The 22,985-nt window shown below is 42.8% G+C and overlaps 1 protein-coding gene across 1 annotated transcript in view; it reads right to left on the bottom strand.

The window, feature by feature from the left end:
• atp2a2b (ATPase sarcoplasmic/endoplasmic reticulum Ca2+ transporting 2b) overlaps window positions 1-22,671 on the bottom strand; it is a 29,364-nt gene extending 6,693 nt beyond the window's left edge. Inside the window, exons 1-17 of the mRNA XM_080756514.1 lie at window positions 21,800-22,671; window positions 21,062-21,079; window positions 19,738-19,820; window positions 19,539-19,643; window positions 18,247-18,385; window positions 14,709-14,789; window positions 14,046-14,131; window positions 13,169-13,324; window positions 11,894-12,035; window positions 9,969-10,135; window positions 8,214-8,302; window positions 5,887-5,989; window positions 5,130-5,261; window positions 4,141-4,260; window positions 2,712-2,930; window positions 1,795-1,918; window positions 299-510 (exon numbers count right to left, since the gene is read on the bottom strand). Coding sequence (XP_080612640.1) covers window positions 299-510; window positions 1,795-1,918; window positions 2,712-2,930; window positions 4,141-4,260; window positions 5,130-5,261; window positions 5,887-5,989; window positions 8,214-8,302; window positions 9,969-10,135; window positions 11,894-12,035; window positions 13,169-13,324; window positions 14,046-14,131; window positions 14,709-14,789; window positions 18,247-18,385; window positions 19,539-19,643; window positions 19,738-19,820; window positions 21,062-21,079; window positions 21,800-21,920 — 2,097 coding nt within the window. The 5' untranslated portion in view covers window positions 21,921-22,671. The remainder of the gene's footprint in view (window positions 1-298; window positions 511-1,794; window positions 1,919-2,711; window positions 2,931-4,140; window positions 4,261-5,129; window positions 5,262-5,886; window positions 5,990-8,213; window positions 8,303-9,968; window positions 10,136-11,893; window positions 12,036-13,168; window positions 13,325-14,045; window positions 14,132-14,708; window positions 14,790-18,246; window positions 18,386-19,538; window positions 19,644-19,737; window positions 19,821-21,061; window positions 21,080-21,799) is intronic.
• Window positions 22,672-22,985: the final 314 nt, after the last annotated feature.

A 22,985-nucleotide genomic window follows, 5' to 3' on the forward strand; every position in this document is an offset into this window, starting at 1 on the left:
CACTCTAGTCTTTCTTTTATCATTCACTTTTTAAGAGCCTGCTCAGGGACTACAGATGAAATTTAATAAAAATAAAATAAATAAAATAAATAAAATAAATAAAATAAATAAAATAAATAAAATAAATAAAATAAATAAAATAAATAAAATAAATAAAATAAAATAAATAAAATAAATAAAATAAATAAAATAAATAAAATAAATAAAATAAATAAAATAAATTGAATAAATTGAATAAATTGAATAAATTGAATAAATTGAATAAAATGAATAAAATTAAGGTGACTCGTCCGTATACCATAGCGGTGATCTCGTCCAGGGACTGCAGGATCTCCACGATCTTGGACTTGTGCGAGGGCTCGACGCGGGCGAAGCAGCGGGCCTTCACCACCGCCTCGCGCTGCGCGGCGGGCGACAGGTCGTCAAACTCGCGGCCCGTGTAGGCCATGTTGGAGATGTCGTCGTCCTCGCCGAAGAGGCCGATGCGTCGGCATATCGCCACCGCCGTACCTGGGGGGGGGGGGGGTTTCAGAAGGAACGCCGGATGGATCAGTATGCAGTCCCGCCCCCTCGAGAGACCCGGGAAAAGAAATCGCCGTTCATTTTCCTCGTAGACTTTTCAGAAAGTAGTTATTTAAAAAGACGTTTACACCGCGGACAAAGCCAACTGACAAATCATGACAATAAACACAATGTTTTGGGCCAAAGAAATAATTACAAAGTAGAAAGAACGGCAGGTTACAACACTTTTGTTGTTTTTCTTCTTATAAATTATTTGATCGGCCATTGTGAACATTTAACATTGTGTTCATAGTCATGATTTGTCACGATCCGAGTTGGCTTTGTCCGCGGCGTAACCGTCTTTAAATAAACACTTTAGGAAAAGCCTATGGAGAAAATTAATGGAGAACCATTTCCTGGACCACTCGTTCTGAAAGGGGGGGGACTGCGACGCTCTATAGCCTATTTATCGCCCGATTTATTGACTAGTTCACTCTATTTTTTTATATCAATCAAGTTATCAATTTAATCATTAAGTGTACAGTGTTATAACTCCTCTCCGGAGTAATCCTTATGCTTTCTTTCTATGCTATTAAAGAAAAAAGGAGTCAGTGTTGCAGAAACTGGCGATTCAATAATCAAAAATAATTTAAAAAAAAAGAACAAAAACGTGATCAGCCCACAGGGTTCTAATTCTGGATCGACTGTCCGTAGCAAACGATCAAAATAAATATCTCTCGTCCTCTGAATAGCGCGACCGCTTCCCTCTACACCAGAACATAAAGTAAAAAAAAAAACAAGCTATCCCATAATACTCCTCGTCAGAGCGCTCGGCTTTAGCTATTGAAAAATAGCAGATCTACAAGCTCAAAGCTCGCCACTCGGTGGCACGCTATATGTACGTCTGCTATTTTTGAAAATTCGTAAAAAGCGCGGCACACAAATCTTTGAATATATATTCTTTCAGAATACTTTTTTTATTTCTTTTTTGACGTCAGGTCAAAATGGGTTGGCGCGGGAACCCCTTTTGGCGTTTCTAACATGGTTTAAATTTAGCTATTGAAAAATAGCAGATCTACAAGCTCGTAGCGCGCCACCGAGTGGCGCGCTACGAGCTTGTAGGTCTGCTATTTTTTGAAAAATCATGAAAATATTTATTTCAGAAAACTGGAGGATTTAGAATATTATGTTTTTAAATGTGTGAGGTAAGGCCTAAATGGGTTAAAGGAACAATCCCCCTGTATATACACACAGACACACACCTTAGGTTTACAGTGTCAGTGTGCTCCTTACCTTTGTTGTCGCCAGTGATCATGATCACTCGAATGCCTGCCTTGCGACACAGTTTGAGGGAGGCCGCCACTTCCGCCCTGGGAGGATCCAGCATGCCCACACAGCCTACAAACGTCAGATCGGTCTGGGGGGGGGGGGGACACGAGGAAAAGAAAAGCAATCAAAATCATTGACATTTCTCACTGTATTTCCCATGAGTACACAAAACAGTCATATCACGACAGTATACCACCCCCGGCCCCCCCCCCCCCTACGGTTACAACTTACAATCATAGTACAAAGTCTATGAAACAGCATGCACAGGTTCTCCTCTAGCCGTGTCAGAGTGTACCAATATTTATTTATGGATGAAGCAGTCATTTCCCCCCCCTCTTCCAATTTAGTCGGGCAGACCACTATTCCTAAACAAATTGATGGTTATGTGAATATACAGAACACATTTTAACGAATAAATATCACTTATACCCCGCCATTTAATACATTATTTTGTTGCTTTTTCTTTAAGGTTTAAGGTTCAAGCTTTATTTGTCTCCCGAGGAAGAAACTTGTCTTTACCCATTCTGAACGGGAACCCATTTTGGCATCATGTCATGCTTTAGCTATTGAAAAATAGCAGATCTACAAGCTCATAGCGCGCCACCGAGTGGCGCTCTATGAGCTTGTAGGTCTGCTATTTTTGAAAAATCGAAGAACGACTGACATTTTTAGAATCTGATCTCAGGTCAGAATGGGTTAATCAGACCAGTGTGTGTCCAGTGGAAACCTCGTATGAATCTGATCTCAGGTCAGAATGGGTTAAGACAAAAAGGACCCGCATGCAAGCATGGCCCCTTTATTATGCCCATGTCGCCGCAGGGCAGCGCGCCAAACGCATAGAGCAGCGCACACAAATACATTTTGGCCCCGGCCTCACATACCTCATACTCGATGAACTTGGCCGAGTCCTCCAGCACCAGCTCCTCTTTGCTGGTGGGGTTGTCCCGCGTTGCCAGAGCCAGGCAGCGCAGGGTGTCCCTGCCCGTTCCGTACTCCCGGATGACCGACATCACCTTCTCCTTGATGCCAGCGGTCAGCGCCACCTTGTCCCCGCCCACGCGGATGTGAGTGCACCTGTCGATCACTCCCTCTGGGGCTCCCTGTGTTGTTGAGGAAGGAAGGAAGCGGGGAGACGTCAGACGTATTACCTGGACTTAAATTTAAAAACAAGGGATTTATTTATTTTTTATTTTTTGAGTGGTGCAACCACTCCTACAACCAGCAATGTCCGTGTACCTGTGTACCTGTGTCTATGAGCACGAGTATGTTACGTATTTATACCAGTAGGGGGCGCCAGAAACAGAGAGAGGGGTAGTGCTGTGTCTCTAATGAGAGAGAGAGAGAGAGAGAGCGAGAGAGAGGGGGGCCGGTTTGCGCCATGATTCAAGCAATCCAGGGGGAAAAGTGGAGGGGGAAAAAAGCTAGTGAAACGACGAGTTCAGTTACTTTGACACGGAATTAAAATTTTAAACTACTGGGGATATATATTTTTTTTTCACCAGACTGATTTACGGATAGGGGATTGAGTTTTATTTTTTAGATTTTATTGTGTCTGTTTAATACTTGCCCCATGGGCTTCTTTTTAGAAAGAAAAAAAACCTGAATAAAAAGATTTTGAAAAGAAAATAAACTGGGGAACGCGCGTGCACAGTTTCACTCCATTGGGTTGAGCAGGGCAGACATTAAAGGACCACTTCACCACTTTTCAACCTATCTTCATATAATAGGTCCTCACTAATAATCATGAAAAAAAATGGCACGATTTTTTTCTACTCAGTCTATGTCTCATAGGAGGGCTGTGGGCAGTTTAGAAACAGTCTTCCAGTGACATCATCATTAGGCAGATTTTTTTTTAGATTTTAATTATCGTGAGAACGATGGCTTCCATTTTCGCATTGCAACTTTTCAGGACTAGAAAGCCTGCAGTTTCTATTAGCTTGTATTCCCCATCGATGATGTCACTGGAAGACGGTTTCTGAACTTCCTATGAGACACGGAGATTAAAACGCGGAGATTAAAAAGAAAGGGGGGGGGGGGGAACAAATTAAAATGGGCATAATGGAATCATGAAGAACACTGGCTGGCGACACTGTAAGCATGTCAAAATAGCAACAATGGAGCAATACATTCATATTGAAACAAAAAGGTCCACTTCTGGTCTAAGAGCCACTGGAGAATTATACTGTTGTGGTTTTCCCAGATCGTATAGGAAAGGAAAACATCTTGCACTGTTGAAGATTTTTACTACATGAATACTTATTTGTAAACGTCAAACACACCATTTTGGACTGCGTGCGGTCTGTACTTTACCTTGACAAACATCTTGCCAATGGAGGAGCGGGCCTTGTTTGGCGTGCAGTACACAGACATGGACTTCCGGTCTCTGGAAAATTCCAAGGTCAACTCTTTTTTCATCAGCTGCTTAATCACCTGGAATCATAATGTATAACAACGACAACAAGATGAGTACAACATAGACATCTGTCTGGAGTCTCGGCATCTCATCTAAGCCTCAGGTTAAAACCCGTGTGAAACCCGGATTCATTTCTACTTGCAAAAAACTGATTTCAACCGCACTACTACTTTTTACAACTAGGACTTATCAGAGGAAATGTAAAAAAATATAATATATATATTATTATTTTTTGTGCACATTTTATGCACATTTATAATATTTATTAAAATAGTAATAATAAATTAACACTTAACATTTGGGGGATATAACAATAATGACTAAAACATGTTCTAGACATTCTAAAGATCACAAAAAAAAACAGTTATTTTAATTACCTTTATCAGGGTTAAAGGTCAAAGGCCATAGGTTAAACTAAATTGCAGACAACAATTCCAGAGATTTTTAATTTGTGTGAATTTCAGCCTCTGTGGGGGGGTATTTATATGCAAATGTCATGACCAATGGCATCGCAATGAACATCAATGATGACGTTTGGGTGAAAAAAGAACAAAATGTAGTATTGCAACACTGGGTGTTACAGGGTTAAACGGCACAGAAAGCTCACACTTGACCCATTTTGGGCGGGAACCCCTTTTGGTGCTAGCATTACGTTATGCTTTAACTATTGAAAAATAGCAGACCTACAAGCTCATATCGCGCCACAGAGTGGCGCGCTACGAGCTTGTAGGTCTGCTATTTTTTGAAAAATCTAAGAACCACCGAAAACTGTCAGGATGTAGAAGACATTTCTTTTTAGAATCTGATCTGAGGTCAGAATGGGTTAACCTATAACCTATGCCTCCTGTGGAGAGAGTTTGTGACCGAACGAACCGGTGTTACTTACAGAGTTACAGGCGTTGGCCCTCTCGATCTTGGAGAGGTTCTTGACGTCCGTGTCGAAGACGTTCATCTTCTCCACCAGACAGGTGAGCGCCGTCTCCGTGGCCTCGCCGACCTTCTCGAACACACCCTTGGCCTAGAAATGGGCAGGACATAATATAAGGAGGGGGTTGGAATCGAGATATATTTCACCGTTGCAGAGCCGCCGACACGACACAGTGAACCAAACAACCCAGCAAGCAGTGTTGATTTCGTAGACTAAAAAAAAAAACCAAGGCGAAAAATGTTCGTCGACTACCACGATGACTAAAACTAAAGACTAAATATATTGACAATTTCGTCAACAAATCAAAAACTAGACTAAAATGTTAGGAAGGGACTAACGGACAAAAGATCCATAAATCATTTTACACTTTGATTTTACACTTAGCCAAATAGCAGATAGCAGCTATTTTCAGCAAGTGTAAAAAAAAGAAAAGAAAAAAAAAAAATAATAATAAAAAATCAGCCATTACGACAGCATCAAGGCCCACCAAAATAAATGTCAGCCGACTAAATAAACTGTAGATTTAGTCGACTGAAACTAGACCCAACACTAAAACGTTACAAAAAATGTGACAAAAAAACTAAATGGAAGCTATTCAAGAGAAAACAACAATCTAAATTTGCTGTTACAAAAAAAAAAAAAAAAACCCCAACACTGCCAGCCGAGTCAAGTGCCTCTGATGACACAAAGAGGTAGTCCGTCCACCACCACAGACCTCGTTGTAGTCCAGTGAAGAGTCATTGCAGAGAGCACAGATGGAGGCCAGCTCCACTAAGGCATCGTACTGGGAGCACTTCACTGGTTTACCGTCGTGGAACCTGGAGAAAACAAGAGAGATGAGTGAGCAAAATAGCTGTGGAATACTGTATATTTATTTATCAAACTATCTAGCTATATATGTGCCACGTCTCTCTGTCTGTGTGCGTGCGTGCGTGCGTAATGCACGTAACTCGAGAAACGTTCGCCCCACCGACTTCACATTCGACACATGCGTTCCACCCCCCCCCCCCCCACAGGGAGTGCAGTGTCCGGTATCGCGTCGGTCGGAAACCCCCACGGTTCTCCAGAATCACCACAAAAGGCCTCTGGTCAGGCCTATAATGAGCCAAAGTCCCCTCACCTGTGCAATTTCCAGGCCTCTGCCTGCAAATTGATTACTTGACCACTCCCACTTTTCACCGGCAGTTTGCACTCTTCAGACTCGGGCCGACGGGCAGACACGGAGAGCTCCATGCGGACGGATAGTTAACCCATTCTGACCAGAGATCAGATTCTTAAAAAAAAAATGTCTTCTACATCCTGACAGTTTTCCATTCTGACCCGAGATCAGATTCTAAGAATGTCTTCTGTGTCAGTCGCTCTTCGATTTTTCAAAAATAGCAGACCTACAAGCTCGTAGCGCGCCACTCGGTGGCGCGCTACGAGCTTGTAGATCTGCTATTTTTCAATAGCTAAAGCACGACGTAATGCTAAACGCCCAGAATGGGTTAAAACGGGTGCCATGACAAGCTGACAACGGGTATTAATAGGTTCTCAAGTGGCATCGCTCTCAAGTAGGGCGGTGGCCGACGGGCACGTACAGGTCTAGTGAGTCCATATATAAATGCACCATTTGTAGAGAATGAATAATAAGACCCTTGAAGCGTCATAAATGGGTCAATCTGGGGACCCGATGGCAAAACAAAAAAGAAAAACAGTGGCCTCTTTTCCTTATACAGTCTGTATATATCGAGAGACGATACTATCAACGGGTTAAGCACAGCTGAGCGTAGTACAATATATTGTTACGGTGTGCCAGGGTTGGACAGCTCCTGTCCAGTTAAACTCCATGCTGGCCCACACACAAATACATAAATGGGGAGGGGGCTCATTTTTTTCTTCACTCAATGTCCAAGCACACCGTGTGCAAGATCATAAAACAAATGTTAAAAAAAAAAAAAAGAATCACAGGCAGGCATGACCTTCACCGATTGAGACAAGCGGTGGTGCATTTTGAACTCATTTCGGCCTGAAAAAAATGTCTTCTAAAATCATGACAATTTTCTGAAGATCCTCATGTTTCTATAGCAGTGGTTCTCAATATTTCATGTCAAGGACTTGTGGTTTGGTTTCGGTATTGGAATAGCATGCACGGACACGAAAAGGGGTGTGTGCGATGTAGATAATTCCATATGGCAAATAAACTTCTTTCTCAGACGATGTTCACATTAGTAAGCCATGTTAAAGTTAAAGGATACTGTATGACAAGTTGGACTGGTATCACTTTGAGAACATGCAGACACAGGCTAAGGCATTTGTGATTTTGTGCAACGTTTAACCCATTCTGAACGGGAACCCGTTTTGGTGTTTAGCATCACGTTATGCTTTAGCCATTGAAAAATAGCAGATCTACAAGCTCGTAGCGCGCCACTCGGTCTGCTATTTTTTGAAAAATCGAAGAACGACTGACATTTTTTTAGAATCTGATCTCAGGTCAGAATGGGTTCATCAGACCAGTGTGTGTCCAGCGGAAACCTCGTGTGAATCTGATCTCAGGTCAGAATGGGTTAAGAAACGTCGGCCAGCTCATCGGAAATGTGCATTTTGCCAACAAATTCGCCTTCAGAAGCAGAGAAAAACAAAGTTCTTGTACATTGAACATTCAGAACGGGAACCCCTTTTGGTGTTTTAATGATCACGTTATACTTTAGCTATTGAAAAATAGCAGATCTACAAAGCTTGTAGATGTGCTATAAATCGTGAAAAAGTGGCACAAATCTTTGAATACATTATTCTTTCAGAGCGTTTTTTTAACTCAAATCTTTGCTTCTGGTGGGGAGGTCCCTGGAACAACATATTGTCAGTTGGGGGTCGGCGGCCAATTACATAGATCTTTGGGGGGTCCTTGACACGAAAATGTTTGAGAGCGACCGACACGGAAACATGGGGATTTTCAGAAAACGGGTCAGGATTTAGAAGACTGTAGTTTTGTAGAATCGTCCTCGGGTCTAAATGGGAAGAGGACCGACATGCAACCGATGAGGGAGATGCTGAAATACTCACACGTCTCCATCGGGAGCATATGTAGAGCCAGTTATGGTGAATTCTTTCAGAGAACAGCTGTCACCGGTAACCTGGTCAATGATGAACATCTAGGACACACACACACACACACACACACTTAACTGTTAACTTGAATGCATTGACAAACTGGCGCACACTGCATCCAGCAGGTGGCAGCACACCACAAGCAGTTCAACAGTAAAAATGTGATCATGGCAAAGTTCATATTAAAGCTGTGCTATAGAACGTTTGTGTGAATACATTTATATTTTGTCCACATTTGTATGGTAGAGTACGTTAACACATTATAATTTTAAAGCTGCTATAAGCAATATGTCGTCAAAAATGTAATTATTAAGAAAGAAAATATTCAGACAGCCAGCAATGCGTTAAACGCTCCCAAGAACAATATAGTCTCTGCGACACATCTAGGGGCCACAATCTGCATTCAAAGATTTTCCTAGAAGCTTTGCCATTGGTCGATTTGCCTGCCTGATTGGTTAGTCATTTCGACAGGGTTGTTTTTTTCTTGTTTTCGACCAATGACATTCTTTGAATGCAGAATAAAGCCCCTAGATGTGTCACAGAGACTACATTTTTTGGGAGCGTTTTACCCATTGCTGGCTGTCTGGAAGAAAAAAAAAAAATATATATATATATATATATATATATATACAATTTTGACATAATATTGCTTATAGCAATTCCTTGCATGTTGGGACAGGAGACAAACGTTTCGGCTAAGCAGCCTTCATCAGTATCACACTGGCTGGATAGCCGAAACGTTTGTCTCCCGTCCCAACACGCAAGGAATAAATTATTGAAATGCAGTCTTGGTGCGTGTGTGCGTGCGCCGTGCGACCCATCACCGCCATTTCATTCGATATGATTTGATCGGGTAAGTAGCCTTGCCGAGCCATGAGGCCCATAGGGGGCAAGGAGCCTATCTCCCGTTTCTGTAGCATGAGGCAGCTTGATGTACAAGTATACACCCCCTGGACATGACGCTAGTATGTCGCAGGGATTTATACCCCCCAATCCAACCCTTGATGCAGAGTGTCAAGCAGGGAGGGCACTGGGTCCCATTGTTAGAGTCTTTGGTTATAGGATCGAACCCCAGTCTCAGGGCGGACACTCTAACCACAAGGCCACTGAGAGCTGGTAATTTCAACGGGTAACGCACCTAAAGTCAGAGTGGTCACACGAAGAGCAATATTATAGTCCCCTTCACCATGCAAATCCCCACTACCGATTAGGCATGTAACGATAATATCGTTAAATCGATATATCGATTCTTATTATATCCCGACGATATGTATCGATTCATCAAAAATATGAATTGATTTAAGGGGGGGGGGGGGGGGGGGGGGGGCTAGTGTGTGATATGAAATGTGAGCTGTAATCATATTCCATCATATTCGAGTGCTTTTGGAGAGAAACGAGACAGACTCCATGCAGTCACTTTCAGCAGTACAGAGTGCCCAGGTGATGGTCGTTAACTGATGCCCTTCAATACATCAAGGAAGGCAATTTATGTCAAACTTTTACAGATTGAAAGAGGATAGTTCAAGCTTTCCCCAGACAGCTGCAATGTATGGTGATTTTGACGGGTGTTTAATATAATCAGAGAGGACTTTTCCGTTTGGATGAATTGGGGGCTATCTATGGGGGGGGGGGGGGAAGCGTCACCTTGCTGGAAAAGATGGCTGCCGTGTGATAACATCGTCAATTCCTCTCTCTCTCTCTCTCTCTTACCCTGCACACAGACATCTGATTGGTGGTCAGCGTGCCCGTCTTGTCGGAGCAGATGACGGAGGTGCAGCCCAGCGTCTCCACGGAGGGCAGGCTGCGGACGATGGCGTGCTTCTTGGCCATGCGGCGAGTGCCCAGAGCCAGGCACGTGGTGATGACGGCGGGCAGACCTGGAGAGAATGGAGAGAAAACGACATTAACCCCCATTCTGACCCGAGATCAGATTCATACGAGGTTTCCACTGGACACACACACACACACACACACTGGTCTGATTAACCCATTCTGACCCGAGATCAGATTCTAAAAGAAAAATGGCAGTCGTTCTTCGATTTTTCAAAAATAGCAGACCTACGAGCTCGTAGCGCGCCACTCGGTGGCGCGCTATGAGCTTGTAGATCTGCTATTTTTCAATAGCTAAAGCATAACATGATGCGGACACCAAAATGGGTTCCCGTTCAGAATGGGTTAACCCATTCTGACCTGAGATCAGATTCTAAAAATGTCCGTTTGAAAATGACAGTTTTCTGAAAAAGCTATGTTTTCCGTGTCAGTCGTTCTTCGATTTTTCAAAAATAGCAGACCTATGAGCTTGTAGATCTGCTATTTTTCAAATAGCTAAAGCATAACGTAATGCCGACACCAAAAGGGGTTCCCGCCTACTAAAATGGGTTAACCCATTTAGACCCCGAGTTCGATTCTAACAAAAATGTCTTCTAAAACCATGACAGTTTTCAGAAAAAGAAAAAAAAAACATGTTTCTATGCGAGTCGTTCTCAACCTTTTTCCATGTTTAGGACCCCCGAAATTATATGTAATATATTGTCATTTTTTTTGTATTAAGATTTGTTTTTGGCTTTTCTGCCTTTATCGATAGTCACAGGTGAAGAATGACATGAGAGAGAGAGAGAGAGAAGGGGAGAGACACGCAGCAAAGGGTCGTCATGAACGGGACTCGAACACGCGACGCGCCGTCCGGCCGGAGCCTAATAGAGCGTCGCAGTCCCGCCCCCCTTTCAGAACGACGAGTGGCCCATAGGAAATGATCCTCCATTCATTCTCCCCATAGGCTTTTCAAAAAGTATTTATATAAAGACCGTTACGCGGCGGACAAAGCCAACTCGGATCGTGACAAATACGGACGATAATTGCAATGTTTTGGGGCCGATCAAATAATTAGTAAGAAGAAGAACAAATAAGTGTTGTATCCTGCCTTTATTTTCTTCTTTCAAATGACTTGATCGGCAACAAAATATTGCGTTTGTCGTCGTGACTTGTCACGATCCGAGTTGGGCTTCGTCCGCGGCGTAAACCGTCTTTAAAAAAATACTTTTTGAAAAGCCTGTGGAGAAAATGAATGGAGAATCATTTCCTGGGCCACTCGACAACCACTGGTTGTCGTTTTTTGGACTTGTCGTCACTAGGGCATTCACTTCTAGTCCTTTTTACTAGTTGACTAGTTTACTAGTCGACTGGTTGTTGAACTACCTATATGTAAAAAAAAAGACTATAATTATAATCTACCTGATCTTGAGGCCTACAAAATCAGGGAAAAAAAACTATTTTTTTTTCTTATCAACTAGTACCAACAAGGTCGACTAGTGGATTAACTAGTCGACTAGTTGCTTTTAACCCATTCTGAACGGGAACCCGTTTTGGCGTCAGCATCACGTCACGCTTTAGCTTTTGAAAAATAGCAGATCTACAAGCTCATAGCGCAGCCACCGAGTGGCGCGCTACGAGCTTGTATAGGTCTGCTATTTTTGAAAAATCGAAGAACGACTGACATTTTTATAGAATCTGACCTCGGGTCAAAAGAAAATGCGTTAAAAAGAACCGCCATTCTTCTAGTGCGTTATAGAATCTGATCTCGGGTCAGAATGGGTTTAATTAATGCCCTATAATAATAATCTCCCCTGTGGCTTTACCCTCTGGGATGGCGGCCACCGCCAACGCCACGGCGATCTTGAAGTAGTAGACGGCGCCGCGGATCCAGGAGCCCCCGTGGACGGGGTCGCTGAAGTGTCCGATGTTGATGATCCACACGGCGATGCAGATCAGCGAAATCACCTTTTACACAAAGTACACAATTTTAGGATTGATTTTAAAATTATTTTACTTGTCTATAAAGCTCTCAATGGTCTCGCACCCTCCTACCTACATGACTGCCTGCCTAAATATGTCCCAAACCGCCCCCCCCTAAGGTCTTCCACTGCTGGCCTGCTCGCTTTGCCTAAAACAATGGCAACTAAAAAAATACGGGGAAGCAGCTTTTTGCTTCTACGGGCCGTCGGCATGGAACAAGCTCCCGACTGTACCTTCGTCAGGCAGCCTCTGTAGACATTTTTAAAGCTCAGCTCAAGACCCACTTCTACAACATTGCTTTTAATTGATCTTTTTTTTTTGTCCTCACTGTAGTTTTTGAATGTCGTTGCCTTGCTTTTCTTTTATTCTCCATTGTTCTGTAAAGCACTTTGAGCTGCATTTCATGTCATGAAAGGTGCTATAAAAATAAAGTTTTATTATTATTATTATTATAATGAGATTGCGCGGCATGTCGGGATCAAAATGTCGTTCATATATATATATATATATATACACCACACCACCGAGGGCAGGCATATGTCAGTCAAAACAAATACGGGTGCGTGCGCACAGCGTCACAAGTGTTGTTTTTTGGCAGCAAATTTCTATTTTTAGTTTTAGTCATATAGTCTCTTGAAACGTCTATTTAGTTTTAGTCACATTTTAGAAGAAAAAATAACATTTTTTTCTCTTTTTTTCCCCTTCTTATCAACTAGTAACTAGGAATGTTTGTGTTTATTTAGTGTAGTTTTAGTCGACTAAATCTACAGTTCATCTGGTCGACTAAAATGTATTTTGGCGGTCATTGATGCCGTCGTAATGGCCATTTTTACACTCGCTGAAAATAGCCGATCTAGTGACGCGTTGTGAGCTTGTAGATCTGCCATTTTCAGCATGTGACCAAGTGTAAAATGACTTCTACTGGATCTCTTGTCCACTATAGTCCCTTCCTAACATTTTAGTCTCGTTTTTATCCGTTTGACGAAATTGTCAATATATTTAGTCTTAGCTTTAGTCATCATAGCTTTAGTCTTCATTTAGTTTTCGTCATAGTTTTGGTCGACGAAAACAAACACTGACCGCCGCACGCAAAAAAAAAAGAAAAAAAAAAAATAAACCTTGGAAAGCTGCTCCCCAAACTCGTCCAGTTTCTTCTGCAGGGGCGTGCGCTCCTGCTCCGTGGACGCCATCTCGTCGCGGATCTTCCCGATCTCCGTGTCGACTCCCGTGGCCACCACCACGCCCACAGCTCTGCCCGCTGCGATGTTGGTGCCCTGTGTGGGGATGTTTCGAGAAAAGTCAAAAGTCGTACGATTAGTCACACACACACACGGCATTTGACCCGGATTCTCTTGGGAGCGGTGAGGCGCAGCCGTGCGCGAGAATCAGTCGTTGATTCGACCCGCCCCAGGGAGGCATTGGGTCCCATTTTTTTACAGTCTTTGGTATGACCCGGCCGCTACATACCAATACCTACACAGGTTGTGCTTATAACCCCCTTATGCCCCTGGGCAAGTTACGTTTACTGAGGTTAAGGTTAGGTTTAGGTATAGTTTTACTGGGGTTAGGTTTAGGTATAGTTTTACTGAGGTTAAGGGTTAGGTATAGGTTTACTGAGGTTAAGGTTAGGTTTAGGTATAGTTTTACTGAGATTAGGGTTAGGTATAGTTTTACTGAGGTTAAGGTTAGGTTTAGGTATAGTTTTACTGAGGTTAGGGTTAGGTTTAGGTATAGATTTACTGAGGTTAGGGTTAGGTTTAGGTATAGTTTTACTGAGGTTAGGGTTAGGTATAGATTTACTGAGGTTAAGGTTAGGTATAGTTTTACTGAGGTTAAGGTTAGGTTTAGGTATAGTTTTACTGAGGTTAAGGTTAGGTATAGTTTTACTGAGGTTAAGGTTAGGTTTAGGTATAGTTTTACTGAGGTTAAGGTTAGGTTTAGGTATAGTTTTACTGAGGTTAGGGTTAGGTAAAGAAAATCGAGGGCAGGACTCACAGAGAAGAGCATGTTCTTCTTGTCCTGGTTGACGGCGCGGGGGTCTGGCACAGGGTCCGTGTGTTTGATCACAGACACCGACTCTCCTGAGGAATAAAGTCATGAAATCAGAATTACACAAAAAGACGGCAGAAATATGATGCTGGGTATAAGCTCTACTCTCAGGGTTAGAGGACTGATTGCAAGACTGTGTAGCTGAACAAGCAGGCTCGCCTAGGCCGACTGATTAAGTGTCAAAAACTGACTTTTAAACTGTTGTAGTGTTTTAGGTCACTTTTGGTCCATGAATTCAATGCCGTGTTCAATGCACCCTTTTAACTTTAACTTGTGGGCAAATACATATCTTTTTTGGGGTCCTCGACATGAAATATTGAGCACCACTGATATAGAAACATGAGGCATTTCAGAAAACTGTCAGGATTTAGAAGACTCTCTCCTCCTCCCCCCCCCCCCCCCCCCCCCCCCCCTAAATCCTGACAGTTTTCTGGAAAAAACGAATGCTCCGAAAGAATATATTCAAACATTCGGGCCACATTATTTTCACAATTTTTTTCAAAAACAGCTAAAGCTAATAACATAATGCTTGGAACCACCCCCTTTTGGTGTTCCCGCCCCCAAAATGTGTCAAGACGAGATTCCCATATATAAAAACTAAAGTCTTACCTGTGAGAATTGATTGGTCAACCCGCAGCGTTGTAGACTTTATAGACGTAAGTCGAATGTCCGCAGGCACTTTATCACCAACTGTAGACATAAACAACACAACGAAGGGGAGATGATGATTTCATATCATTTGACCATATTAAAAAAAGGGGCCTGAGAGTCAAGGTGATTGCAGAGGAGTGAATACTTCTGTAATTGAATTAGGGTTAAACTTATTATACATCTCTATTGGTACCTGTGAATATGAGACTAATGAATGCAAATTATATGATATAGTCAAGTACTTTATTGAGAGTCATCCCTATGTTCCCCACTTACCTTAGGGTTTAGGGTTAGCGTTTCTGGTTTAAGGACGTCTGAGCAATTATGTTTTAGTTTATTGTATGCCATAGTGTTCATTTGTAGTTGGCCAAGACTAGATAGTTTAAGTAGCCTATAGGCAGGCCTAAAGTTCAATGGATTGTTCAAAAGACTGAGCTTAAATCAGAATGTGCTACTAAAAGTAACACTAAAGTTGCTAAAATACCTTTAGTCTTACTAGAATTACTAGGTTAGGTTTATGGTTTAGGTTTATTCTAAGTGGGGGAACAAAGAACCTTTTTTTACATGGTGGGGAATTGTCAGTTTGCGCCGAAATTTGTTTCGTCGACCCAGCGGCCTTGTATGCAACACATCATACACCCCAACACAAATGCCATCCGCTTATCTAGAAAGTAAGACAAAATGTGGAAGACAGTGGGCACCCGCAAATACAACGCACTCGCAAATCTTCACTCGACTTGCAACAAGAGAACTATAAGTCAACCCAACTCACAGTTCTTGAGAGCAATAAAATAATCAAAAGACCAACGTGGCAGCCCGAAAAGAGTCATGCATCAAAAGTTATTAACCCATTCTGACCTGAGATCAGATTCATACGAGGTTTCCACTAGGACACACACTGGTCTGATGAACCCATTCTGACCTGAGATCAGATTCTAAAAAATGTCAGTCGTTCTTCGATTTTTGAAAAAATAGCAGACCTACAAGCTCGTAGCGCGCCACTCGGTGGCGCGCTATGAGCTTGTAGATCTGCTATTTTTCAATAGCTAGAGCATAACATGATGCTAACACCAAAATGGGTTCCCGTTCAGAATGGGTTAATGTTCCACTCCCGCTCCAGCACAGGAATAGATTGCGGCTCATTCTTTCCACTAACAGAAGAAGAAGGCTTTGGTTAATTCCTAGTAAAACAAAATGTTGAATGTAAACATCCCCCTCAATCTTCCAAACAAATCTTTTTTTGCGGTGCAGAAAGTGGACAAGCAGGAGGGGGCTATTAACCCATTCTGACCTGAGATCAGATTCATACGAGGTTTCCACTAGGACACACACTGGTCTGATTAATCCATTCTGACCCGAGATCAGATTCTAGAAAAATGTCAGTCGTTCTTCGATTTTTCAAAAATAGCAGACCTACAAGCTCGTATCGCGCCACTCGGTGGCGCGATATGAGCTTGTAGATCTGCTATTTTTCAATAGCTAAAGCATAACATGATGCTAACACCAAAATGGGTGCCCGGTCAGAATGGGTTAAAGCCACTGACATTTATTATCTACGGCTAAGAGGGTATCAAAGAGGCCAGGGCAGGTTTCTCAAATGCAATTTGCATCCAGTCTGGGGAAGACGAATGGAATGATAAGAGCAACATCGCAGCTGGATGGGCCTCAACGGAAGCAAAGTTAACAGTTCAGGGGCAGTACTATTATAGCTGTAGCCGAGTGGAACCTCAACCTTTACGGTGATACGTTTTACCTTTGGTAGAATGTCGTCACTTTTCATCTATCGTACCTGAAGTTCCTTGAACAAGACGTTCAAAAAGGCGATCAAACCAACCAACTAACAAACTGAGGAAATGACGTCTTAAAAATGTATTGAAAGGTTGGCATAAGGAGAAGAGACTGGAGCAGCACGGACATTTAGAGCCTTTTGTTAGGTGCTAAAGTATACAAAGACTAACGTTTCGACCTTTGCGGTCTTCATCGGAGTATTTAAAAAAAGAAAAGAAAAAAAACATTGCTTCTATTTTAAGCATGTTTTCTCCTATTATGCTTAGTCTACAAGTGCACAATAAATCAGTGCCAACTATGCATCTGGAGAGAAGCCAGTGTTTGACCTTTTGTGAATCGCCATAGAAATAAATAAGAAACGCAAAAATGAAGTACACGGGTTAGGAAGAAAAGTGAAGATAAAAAAAACAAAGCTATGAACCGGAGGCTTCAACAAACGGATACCCACGCAGAGAGCAGAGATTGGTGACGGACATGTAAACTCACCCCCCCCCCCCCCCCACCCACACACACACACACACACACGCCCTCCACATTGCCCTTCTCTGAAGAGGAAGAAAAGGAGGGAAGAATGAGGAGAGAGGGGGGGGATTAGATGAGACCTGCGAACATATCCAAAAATGGGAAAACTATTTTGATCAGTTGTAGAACATATGCTGCTCAGCTGGAGTGTGTGTGTGTGTGGGGGGGGGGGGGGATTTGAAAACATGGATTGTAAAAAAGAAAAAAAAGAAAAAGAAAAAAAGAGCGCAAGCCAGGAAACAGAATACATCTATTTTTCTCTTCATCACCAGCCATTCAGTCCTATTAATCTATTGATTACGATGGCATATTAACTAGGGATTAAGTTCTATTAAATAGGGATTAACTCCACTTGAGAAACAGCGTCTACGCACACTGCCAGAGCCCAGTATAGGCCGAGGAAGACACTCCGGCGGCTTCACACAAAATCACTACAACATTATCTAATGGAGTCAGACACATTGTTCACAATTCAGTTACAGGCTAATATATAACTTGCTTCCAAAGTTCTCAAGAGGGGCGTATTTTCCATTTTTACAAAGCAAGAAATATTAAAATTTGAAATCACATTTTGTGGGGCCTCTAGTCTATACTGCACAGTGTTGTTTTCGTCGACTAAAAATGTTCGTCGACTACCTTTTTTCACTGACAAAAACTAAAAACTAAATGAAAACTAAGCTATGATGACTAAAACTAAGACTAAATATATTGACAATTCCGTCAACAAATAAAAACTAGACTAAAATGTTAGGAAGGGACTAGTGGACAAGAGATCCATTATAAGTAATTTTACACTTGGTTGCATGCTGAAAATAGCAGATCTACAAGCTCACAACACGTCGCAGAGCAACGCGTTGTGAGCTTGTAGATCTGATATTTACAGCAAGTGTTAAAAAATTGTCATTGTGGCGGCATCAAGGCTAAACACATTTTAGTCGACCAAATAAACTGTAGATTTAGTCGACTAAAATCGTGTGATATTTAGTCGACTAAAACTAACACCAAGACATTAGTGGTGACTAAAATGTGACTATTTTAAAATTAAAACTATTGAAGAGACCATGACTAAAACCAAAATCAAAATGTGCTGGCAAAAACAACACCGATACTGCACCACATTATTTTCTTTTTTAACTTGTTCATTTCGTTCAACTTTTCTTCCCCCACACAATCGCGCCGTCCTTACCGGCCACCTCCACGATGTCGCCGGGCACGATGTCCCTGGCTTTGATCCTCTGGACACTCTTTCGGTCCTGGCGGTACACTTTCCCCATCTCCGGTTCGTACTCCTTAAGCGCTTCAATGGCATTCTCTGCATTTCGCTCCTGAACAGTTGGAAAAAAGAAAAGAAAAAAGAGTGGCACAGGAGTAAACCATAGACATAAATAGCCCGCAGGTAGGTAGACGCAATACCGGATGACTCGCCCCGGTGCTTGCCCGTTTCTTCCTCCCGGAATTGTCACCAGTGAGGGGGGATAACTTTGTAATAATGCTATTGGCTGTTCGTATTCTTTTTGGTGTAGAAAGGCTATATTATTTTACTTACCGGTACATTGACCCTATAAACAATTTAGTATTATTTAGTATATGTAAGGTTTTGCACACTCAAATGGTACCTCGTCAGATAATCCCGACAACAACTTCTGTGAACAGACTTCAATGTAGTAGCTTTTCATAAATTATATTAGGCTGTCTGCTGTCATGAAAGTTTATAGTTAGAGAAATTCAAAGTCCAGCCCGTCTGCTGTCCAGCCCTCTCCCACCCCTCACTGGGGGGAAAAATCTGGGAGGAAAACAGAAACGGGGCGAGTCATCTTGTTACCGGTAGACGCCTCATTGGCCAGTGGGGCTGCACGTCAACACCAGAGTAATCTAGTAAGAGTGGCGACACACTATATAGTGTTGAATTGTGTAACAATGGAAATGCGGAAGTGCTCGTTCAATCTCAAATGGGACAGTTCCGAATCTTTTGGAACTACAGAGCCCATAGGCCTGTCGAACGCTCTCTTAACTAGATTACTCTGGTCGACACCGCCCCCATATTACGGGTAACGCCGTATGGGACGCTTTTGCCGTATGTATGGGACGCTTGCCGTTATAACTCCACTCCAGATAATATGCCGGAGTTGCGTTGAAGAAGTACATGAGGCTAAAGGAACTTTTATATGTAAGATATGGTGTTTTTGGGGCCTGGGACGGTAGTTTACATTTTTTAGGTGATGGAAAGCATTTGTTGCGATTATTACTCATTTCGCAGTGCGTCCAATCGGATAGCTACAATAGTGAACGCATGAGGGCTAGCCTAGGTGTGTGTGTGTGTGTGTGTGTGTGTAATTGGTGGTAACTAGTCCAAATGGTGAGATATATTGCGATGTGACGCAGTCGATTAGAATTTAAAATGTCAAGTGGTGCCACCCTTAACCATCATGTAAAAATAAAATAAAAAGGTCATTTAGATACGTTTAATGCTTTTATTACCTGCCAAACTCCCACAATGGCATTCGCTATGAGAATCAGTAGGATGACAAAAGGCTCTACGAATGCTGTGATGGTGCTGTCTCCCTCGTCGAACAAGGCCAGCACCTGCACACAAAATGGGAACAGCTCTCATATCTTTTGCGACCCCGTCTTGGTAAATATTCACTCCATAAATCGACAAACGGACGTCAATACTCACAAAGGATATGCAGGCAGCGAGAAGTAGTATTCTCACGAGTAAATCTTCAAACTGCTCAATCACCAGCTCCCAGAGAGATTTACCTAAAGAATGGAGATGTACTGTACTCAGAACATGCACGTGCGTGTATAGTCTTTTAGAACACGACTAAAGCACTTCAGCGCATTTAGGCCCGAGGACTATACGCCAAATAAATATCTTCTCCAAAAATAAGACCTTCTACAGTCTTAATGTGTTGCAGCTAGGGTTGGGATCCAGAGGAACAGGAATCGGTTTTCCACCCAGTGTCAAATTATCAAATGTAATCCTGGGTTCTATACACTCTCTCTCTGCCAACCTGGGGAGAGCAGCGGACTGACCTCATGCTTCCTTCTATGCATGAGGAGTCCAAGCTGCTTCTTTTCACCTGACGGGGGGAGTTTCCCCCGGTTGGAACGTAGCACGCGGAAGGAACACGTTATTCCGACCAGTTCCTTTCCCCTCCATCAGACGTCCCGGCTGGCCAGGGGGAGGCAGTTTAGAGACCAGGATTACTGCATGTTTTCTTTTGAGGGTACCTACCCTAGGGGGGCACGGGGAGAACATGCAAACTCCACATAGAAAGGCCCTTTTGCCAACGCCGCCTCGGGTATAGGCACTGGTGACGCAGAGGAGCGTCCCCAGTGGGAATCGAACCCAGAACCTTCTAGCTGTGAGGCGACAGCACTACAGACTGTGACACCCCCCAATACGAGTGCTTCTCAAACTTTTAGACAGTCCATTTGGAAACCCTAATAGGAATCGTTGAAGAACCAGAACCGGAACATTAAGGATCGCTAGTTGCAGCGCAACCTGCCGTTGTGAATGTGAATGTTCCCCCAGAGATTAAAATAGGGTGCATTTTGCATCACAAAACGCAGTTTATAGTTAAGGGACGCAATGAGACGACGACCTCTGCATCCACAGGACGCACTACGGTACTACTGTACTGTTTTGTTTAATTCTAGTTTATTTTGCTAGCTGTAGTTATAGTAATAATGTCTTCTTCCGTTTTCTACATGAATATAACGAGATTATAACCATATAACATGAAATGGGGAGTTAAATGCTGCAATTTGTAAAAAATGGCAAAATATGACTCCTAACGTTGTTGAAGTGGGACTCATAAAATGTCCCTGGGACTCATCTAAAAAAGACCATTCCCCGCATCCCGGGACTCATCACATTGAAAAGCTATTTACATCACTGTTCGCCTATTATGCCCAAACCCAGAAAATCATGTGGTCAAGATTTAGCTCTAAACCTAAAACAGAAGACGTCCAGAATCACGTTAAGTTTCACTTACCCTCCTCAGCTGGTAATTCTGCAATCCATCCCAAAGACACCACAATCAAAAGGAGAGAGGAACAATTAAAGACATGTCAAAACATAAGCTACACCATTATGCCTTAACCCATTCTGACCGGGAACCCGTTTTGGTGTTTAGCATCATGTCATGCTTTAGCTATTGAAAAATAGCAGATCTACAAGCTCATAGCGAGCTTGTAGGTCTGCTATTTTTTGAAAAATCGAAGAGCGACTGACATTTTTTAGAATCTGATCTCAGGTCAGAATGGGTTAATCAGACCAGTGTGTGTCCAGTGGAAACCTCGTATGAATCTGATCTCAGGTCAGAATGGGTTAAAGTGAGTGTGTGTGTGTGTGTGTGTGTGTGTGTGTGTGTGTGTGTGTGTGTGTGTACATTTAAACAATAAGACAGAGACAATTTAAACAATAATAATAACGTATATGCCCCCTTTAAAGTAAGCGACCCGTCAAAAAAGTTTTATTTGGCCAAATTAACGTCGTGCCGTCTCTTCTTTCGGCATTACAGGTGGTGGTGACGTCGTCATGATGATGATACATCAAAATGTCTTTCTAATCGGTTGATGCATGTCCGTCACAGTTAAGTCACACACACACCACGGGCTGAATTGAAGGAAGGCCAGACAAGAAACACAACCATAGAGGCAAACAGAACAGGCCATGATGGATATAAGAGAGAGTGCCTAGTAGTAGTAGTATACAACACGTCGTCTCTTACCGTTAGGGCCATACTTCTCTCGCTGTTTCTTCACTTGGTCCAAGCCCAGGCCGGTGCTTTCATTCACGTTAAAGACGCCATAGACTTCTTCCACCGTCTTCGTGTGTGCCTTGTTGTCCATGGTTGGTGGTGAGGGAGGCGAGCGGCCACTTGAGGACACCACTTCTTTCCCACTATGCCCTATAACTCTACTCTTACAAACGTCTTACGTATAAAAAAAAAACGGATAACTTTAATAAAAAAAGTTTATTAAAAAAAAGGGGGAAAAAAGCCCTATAACTCCACTCTTACAAACTTCTTACCTAAAAAAAACCCGGATAACTTTTAAATAATCTTTTTTGACAATGCGGTGAATGATGACACAACCGGGTGAATGCTTTTATTTACGAGACCCGGCGGACAGTACACACGTTGCTATAGTGCCAGGCTATGTGCCCGTCGGCCCAGCCATGATGAATGACAAGTGATGAAGTAGTATAGCGGTGGCGTGAATGCTAACAGGCTAGCATAAGCGAGCTATGAGTTTATACCCAAACCAGACCGTTGCCCTCCTCGGTGTTCTGTCCGTTGGAGATTCGCCGGAGGTCGGCCGCATTCAATTCAGTTCAGTCAAGAGATATGTAATGGTCCAAAAACGAATATTAACAATGTATCGCCGACACTAAAAAAAAAAGCAGTTTTGTATTCTTCCTCCGATATTCCAAGCGAGAGCACTTTTTTAAGTGAATCTTATTTTAGACGAATCAGTAGTAGTGTGTGTTTTAAGAGTTGCAGGGGCAAGCTGTCAATCCTACGTTCACTTCAGGCTGGCTGCTGCTGCGGAATGGAATCACCACCACCACCGGTCTTCTTCTTCATCATCATCATCATCGACACCAATCGTTTGTTCAGTGTCCGCATGTGGAATCTGCTCATTGGTTGGAAAAACCCGGAAATCCTATTCTCTTTTACGCTCGCTCGCGCTATGGACATAGAGTTGGGACCATAGAGTATTAAAAGGGGTTGGGACATTGGGAGGGGAATCCCGGACGCCGGGGCCGTCTCTGTTAGTTATATATCTATGCTCTCAAACCGAGTGGAAGTGTGCATGTAGACTAGAGCGAGTGGCGATCGGGGGGACCCAAAATCTCGTCCACTCCCACTCGCCTCACTCACACTCGGTCACTCCAGCATGGCGGTGTGTTAC

This window comes from Protomyctophum bolini, assembly GCF_963924005.1.
Source record: "Protomyctophum bolini genome assembly, chromosome: 22".
Lineage (NCBI taxonomy): Eukaryota > Metazoa > Chordata > Actinopteri > Myctophiformes > Myctophidae > Protomyctophum > Protomyctophum bolini.